This window comes from Equus asinus, chromosome 11 (genome assembly GCF_041296235.1).
Source record: "Equus asinus isolate D_3611 breed Donkey chromosome 11, EquAss-T2T_v2, whole genome shotgun sequence".
Lineage (NCBI taxonomy): Eukaryota > Metazoa > Chordata > Mammalia > Perissodactyla > Equidae > Equus > Equus asinus.
Genome location: NC_091800.1, coordinates 18,629,698 through 18,636,764, shown reverse-complemented (window position 1 = coordinate 18,636,764; position 7,067 = coordinate 18,629,698). Strand labels below are relative to the sequence as shown.

The window sequence follows — 7,067 nt, the reverse complement described above, 5'->3', positions numbered from 1 at the left end:
ATGATGCTCAGGATGGACATATTTAAGGCTCTATTACTTGAAACTTTGAAAAGAAAGATTTAAAAACCCTCTTTTTATTATATGAGCTATATCATACTTTTTACAAAAAGTAAACCTATTATATGAGCTATATCATACTTTTTACAAAAAGTAAACCTATATCTCCTGTCAGAAAGAAGCCGTCTTCTTTTGAAATATGAATGCACATCCATTTTCACTACTCATCTCATGCAATTATTTGTCCCTTTAGACCACTGAAGGAATCAGGATGAACAGAAGCCATTGATTCCAATGAGTAAAATTGTGGTCACAAGGAACAACCAGGTCAAAATTGTTCTCGAAAATAATCAATGTAATTTCAGTTTATTGCAAGCACTAATAAGAGAGCAAGTAAAAGGAAATTATTTATTCTGCCTTCACCCCTATACTCATAACCAAGTCTATCTATTTTCATTCTTGACTATATTTAAAGAACTCTTTTATACTCTTGATACATATTTTCCAAGTCTATATCTCTTCCTTTCTACACCTCCTTCCTTTCTGTCCAACCTCACTCCATTGGATTTGAGCAGATTTCAGCTTCATTACAGAAAAGCTTATAAACAGTTGCAGCTGTCTAAAGTGAAAAGGGTTGCGTTAATAGTGGACATCCAAGTAGAGAATGAATGACTATTTATAGTGGTGATGTTGGAGAGATTTCTATATTTTGAGTTTGATTTATTCCTCTCTAATTCCAAAGTTCTATTGTTATGTCCTAGAAGATAAGTAATCTGCGTTATAATGTCTAACCAGCCTAGAATTGAAGACTTTTATATACTATGTTATCAATAATGTTCTAACAGTTAATTTACTAATATTAAGTAGACCGTTTTTTCATAAAAGTCCTCCCAGCCCACTCAATAAGCAATTACTGACCACCCACAATTTGCACAACATAAGAGTAATAGAAACTTTTTATATAAAGCAAGCCAGTGACATATAGATGAATTTAGAATAATTGCATTCAGAGAAATACAAACAATAGGTTAATTCTCTTCTTTCTATAGTGGAGTAAGGAAAAAAATATCATCTGTCTTTTACGCCATCTTCTCTCCAGTTTTTCTTTCAAATTGCTCTTTTATTTTCTATAACTTAATACCATGATTTTCAGATATAAAAGAGGCCTCTGAATCATATTTCAGAATTTACTGTTTCATTGTATGCTTTCTTAATAAACTGGCAGCAAGTTGCAGAATTATTTTATTGCGCCAAGACAAAATCCTATAGCAAGCTTAATATAACTCTCCTGATACTTGGAATCCTTTCTGGCCCAATCCAGCCTCCCCAAACATCCCTTCCAATTGGACAACCTAGAGATTCAATGTCAAATTTCTCTATATTGCCAGTGGGGAACCAAAACTGATGTACCAGCATAGCAGGCACAATTTGCAACAAGACATATTTGAATTACATTTTTATTCTAGAACAATGTGTAACTTGTTTATTCATGGAGATTCATTGCAGATATCATTTCAGCATATTGTTGACTTCTGACATTCAGATTTCTTTTATCGAAAGTGTTCTGCACACTTGACATATCATGTGTGGAGTGCTGAGAATTCCCTTGGGTAAGACATGCATAATGTAACATTGAGAGACTTTAGTTATGCTTGATAAGATCAGAAGAATTCTGTTAATGTCCATGTTTCTTAATATGTATTTAATTATTCAATTACAGTGGGATTAGTAATAGTTGTTTCCAACAGGAGAAACTTTTGTCCAGCAATTATCAGTAGATGTGCTGCCTAGAGATGCTCAACATCATGTGAAGCATGTAATGAAAAAACAATGAGACACAAATGTTTCTCTTGTTTGCTTCATTTCAGAAGTTAGAGAAACTTGCCGGGACTAGATTTATATTAACGCTATCTATTCTTTGATATTTGAAAAGAGAAGAGAAATGGGAGCTATCTCCCCAGTTTAGCAAGATTGCAAGGAAAAGGTGGTTTCTTCTACATGTTTCATCAGCAAGTTAGAATTATTCCACATTTTGCGCAAACTTTCAATGTATTCTATTCAACATTTGTTTTTAATCAATAGCCGTTACTCCCATGTAATTATCAAACTTACATCTACCTTTATTTTCTCATGAAGAATAATAATCTTTCGGTTCTGATGTGAACTGAATGTGACAAGATGTGATAAGATGAAATCATGATCTCATTGAGCTCAGGGACATGCACTCTGAAAGAGACAGATTGCAGAATATTCCTTACAACCCAAACAGAATCATTTCCCATTTAAAAAAACCTCTCAATTACAAAAGAATAAAACTGAAGTATGAACATACAATGACTCAGTTATTAAAAATAAAGAGGAATATAAATAATATAAAAATAAATATCTTCATAACGAGAAGAAAAAGAGGCTCAATGTGTTCAGTAAACATAACTGACAAAAGTGGATTTTAGCTGGCAGCTGGAAGTTGCTGATGTTTTTTGGAGAGAGTTCAGATTCCCAGGTTGATACAGTGCTCCCTCCCACAGCCCTCACATGTATATAAACTCTGAGCTCTCCAAAGCCCACTGCCAGTTCTCTTCGTGAACTAACTCCAACGGAGAGACTAAAGATGATTCCTTTCTTACCCATATTTTCTCTCCTCTTGCTGTTTGCTGTTAACCCTGCAAACGCCAATGGCCATTATGACAAGATCCTGGCTCATAGCCGTATCAGGGGCCGGGATCAAGGGTAAGTTAGTGGTTTGGTTTTATGAAACTTTTTTTTGCCTTAGCTTGTTGTATGTGCAAGTATACAGAAAGTTCTTTATATATATCTCAGGGTTTTTGCTACTTATTAGAAAGTAATAAGAAATAGAAAAAATGAGTATTTTGTGATTTATATATGCATTTTAAAATTTAAGATTATTGTCAAATAACACGTATAATTGCTTTTTATGAAACATTATATAATTTTAATCTAATTTTAAAAATTTAACAGGGCATTTCCTTATGATTCAGTTTACTTATGTTTTAATTTCCTTCCAAAAATCTGGAATGAGGTTTTCAAAACTAGAGAATCTATGGTTAGTAGCTTTCATTACATAAACAGCTTTGAAATATCTCACAGGATGTTAGGAAAAATTTGATTTATGTATGAAAGTTAAATAATGGGTAATGTTAACTAGTTCTCTGAATTCTTTGAAGCGTTTAAGAATGCTTTTAAATTTTACATACTATAAAATTGAGAAAAACAATTTATATTTCATATAATAAATTCAACTATAACAACATTTTTAAGATTATCAGACATAATTTAGTAACTTAACCAATCATTTATAATTTCTTTTTAAATGAATCTTGGCTCTTCTTCGTATGTCTCAGAGGGATTTTCATGATGTTCAAAAGCTCCCTTGCCTTACAATGCAAATAAGTCTTCTATCTCTTTAAGAGAGAAAAAAACACTTAAAATTCTGGCAGAGGATGTTCTGATCTATTGCTTCCATTCAAAGAAAACCATATTATTGTGCAACCATATTATTTAGTTTAATTTTAACAGCCATTTACTTCTGTGATTACTTACCTAGAAAATTACAGAATATAGTTTCTTTGGACATAGTACAACTTGTCTCTTGCTCTCTCATCCTTCATTGTTCCAGAGAACCCTAAAAGGATCCCCACATCCAAAATGAGCACACATTTGGCTTAAAAAGGATTAGTGGGTTATCTATTGTTAAAAGTAGTAAGACACATGAGAACAAAATTATGTTAAACTTAATGCTGCTTGAATATTTCTATTAGATGAACTTTTGAAACACTGGTGTTTTACTCTCAGGGATGTATAATTTTCTCTCTCTTTCTCTCCCATAGACTTTAGTTTTTCCGGTGATTCAGGAGGATCAGATCAAGAATCAGATTTGTGCAAGATTAGAATCACCTCCTTGAAAATTGAATCCATATGTTAACGTTTTTTTCTTTTACCGTCTGACCTGTAGATATGAAAAAATAGTCATCATTAGGATGTTAATTTTCTTTCCTTCCCTCTATCTTCCAGCCCAAATGTCTGTGCCCTTCAACAGATTCTGGGCACCAAAAAGAAATACTTCAGCACATGTAGAAACTGGTATCAAGGTGCCATCTGTGGAAAGAAAACGTAAGTCTCATATTTTCTTTATGTGCCAGTTCCAAAGACACCATCATGATGTCTATGCTTTTCCTTGGGCATAGGCACTGTTTTTCTTGAAAATACTCTCCAAAATTAGGAGGTTTTTTTTGTTTTCTCTTAAAAAAAATGGATCACACGCATGAATAAAGAAATTTTTTCTGCATTTCTCCCTATACTGGTGGAACTCTCATTATCCTTGAATCTATGTGTCGTAGAGGTCCAACAAGGCAAACCACATGGCAATGTGATTTGGTGAAGAATCAGTGTGCAGACTGACTGTCACTTCTACTCCTGATTTGGCCCTCTTTTATCTGAGGCAAGTCAATTAACTATGCCTCAGTTTCCTCATTTTATTTAAAAAATAGGCCAAAAGAACAAATTGATCTGAAATATCAGGGGTTTTGAGGCACAAATTAATATTTCCCTCAAACTGGAAATTATCTAAAGTACTCCAGTGTATCTCAGAGTTTTCATCAAGGCTTAAAGTTGGTAAGGACTTAAATTTCATCTCCTCGTCTAATCCAGTCATCCCATTCCAAACTGTCAGATCCCCAGGGGTCTACAAAGGTGCTAAAGTCTACCACTGTAATTACTATTTCAATAGGCAAAGAGGTAGTTACTATTAACTTAGTTATATATTTCACTAACTGATTTAAAATTGGAGAACATTTTTTGTTACTTGATGGACATGTTAATTATCAATAAATACTGATAAAAAATACAATTCTGGGCATATAAAGTTTGAAAACTTCTCATGTGGTCCAAATTCTTCATTTTAAAATGAAGGAGCTGAGTCACAGACAGAATAAGTTACTAAATCAAAAAGGTGAGAGATGTCCTCCTCACTCAAGAAAACAGAGGAAATGGCTCCTCCTTGCTTCCTATTAGTTTGGACCCCATCCTCCATGAGGGAAACCTGAGAACGAGTGTCTGAAGGAGAATCTGCTGAGCACGTCATCATTAAACTTCCATTGTCCTAAATAGGGTGGAAGGATTGGAGGATTGCTAAAAATTTATTCCTAACAATAATACTGGTACAAATACTAAATACGGAATCATTTAACCTCTTGGTGTCTTTGTTTCTTTACCTAGGATATATGGATTTGGTACTTGCAGAGTTTCTGAAAGTAGAGCGCATTGATGAATATAAAATTGCTAAGTAACTCCAACTCTCAATATCAGTTGTCCTTAAATTTAAACTATTTTAAACAGACGGACATATGTAGATGAAAAAGGGGTTGTGAGCAGATGCCTATTTAAATGCAAAAGACTATCTTTATTTCCAAATAAGGATCAAGTATTCAAGGCATAACCTTAGCTGGACCATACCTCCCCATGGTAACCAAGTCTAGAATACCACAGGACATTGCTGTCCCTTCCCACTCATTGGCTTTACAGAGTTCCAACTGATGTTCCTTTTTGACTTGGACATTATTACTATTTTGTCCAAGTTTGCAGACATTTCCCAGACTTGAGTCATTCACACAATTAGCATATAATTCAGTGGTTGCAGTGATCTTGGCCATGCCGCAGGCCAGGCCCCAGTTGGGAAAACCACGGCTGTGGATTCTCCTCCCTTTGTTCTTACTATTCTTGGTTACCATAAGGCATATTTGGAATTCACACCAACCACATAAGGAAGGACTCACTCTCTGAAATACTTAGGTGAAATCTTTATTACATCCTTCCTGGAAGTTCAGGAAGTGTGATATAATCTTACTTTAACGATATAAATATATTAGAGACGCCAAGGCTCGTACAAAGCATATGCCAAGATTCTTTCTAGCTTTCCATTTTAAAAGAAAAAATCCCTGCTTGGAAGTCTGGCTTTTTACCAGAAATAGAACAATGTCTCCTTTGTTTAATTATATTAGCTTACTTCCCCCAAGTAGCTTCATTTTCACAAACACATTTACATCTGTGCTCTGAAATAAATGTAAATGATAGTTGCTAGTTTCAAATAACCAAAGAAATCAATAATATTGACAAGAAGAATGCCAGATTTGCCATCTGCTAGCAGCTGCTAAAATTTCCAAAGATATCTTTACGACTTTACGCATCTGTTGACAGAAATGTTTCTCTTCTGGTTGAACAATTGCTTTGGGGATTCAGGGGAAGTAACTGTGCAGGTCTAATGAAAAACATGAAGTTTTCTAGGTTTAAGATATTTCTCACCATAGATATTAGCCTGGTAACAGAGTGTTTTGCAAACTTCCTTTAAAGAATGTCAGTGACATTTTCATGAGATTTTAGGCACTATTCAGAAAACGAAGATAAATGTCTGACTTTCAGAGATGTGCATAGTAAAGGTTTTATCTTTGCTCTTGTTTTGTCCTACTGACCACATGGGAACTTTGAGTTTTTGTAGCATAAAAGTTCTCCTGAAAAAAACCACTTTTTTGTTTTTAAAACATTAACTCAGAGAATCATACTGTTCAACTATCAGTGGAAATTGCAATTGACTGTTTTGAAATTTTATCCCATCTGGCACATTAATTCTCTACGTTAAGGCTCATCTTTGGGTTATATTAGCATTTGTTATAGAAATTTTTATTACATTAACAATTTCCTCCTCTATTCGCTATTTGACTTCAAGGATTATCAGTCCTAACCTGAAAACTATGTATCTCACTTTTTAATTGTTTACAATATGTGCTAAAGCTAAAGTATAAACAATTCTTAATCAATCCCTTGGCATCCAAATATTCAAATTTTTTTTTGAGGATCTATGTAAATAAAATTATTTCAGGGGCCATATTTACATAAAGGTCCCATATAGGTTGTGTATGAAATTATTTTAAAATTAGAGAACAATTTGAAATTGGCATTTCTCACAATTTTGTCTCTATCTTTTTATCTATTGACTATCCTTAAGCCAACAGTCCATACAGGAACTTTTTTCTCATTTATCTTTTCATATTTTATTA

General features: G+C 33.7%; 1 protein-coding gene across 6 annotated transcripts in view; it reads left to right on the top strand.

Annotated features, from left to right (window-relative positions):
• Nucleotides 1–2,508: 2,508 nt before the first annotated feature.
• Nucleotides 2,509–7,067, top strand: part of POSTN (periostin) — a 33,169-nt gene continuing 28,610 nt past the window's right edge. For 2 of the 6 annotated variants that reach the window (XM_070520563.1, XM_070520560.1), the window contains exons 1-2: nucleotides 2,538–2,727; nucleotides 4,030–4,128. In XM_070520563.1, the coding sequence (XP_070376664.1) occupies nucleotides 2,609–2,727; nucleotides 4,030–4,128 (218 nt within the window). In that variant the 5' untranslated portion in view covers nucleotides 2,538–2,608. Of the gene's footprint in view, nucleotides 2,728–4,029; nucleotides 4,129–7,067 lie in introns of all 6 variants that reach the window. The other 4 variants (XM_070520566.1, XM_070520562.1, XM_070520564.1 and 1 more) reach the window with 4 other exon arrangements.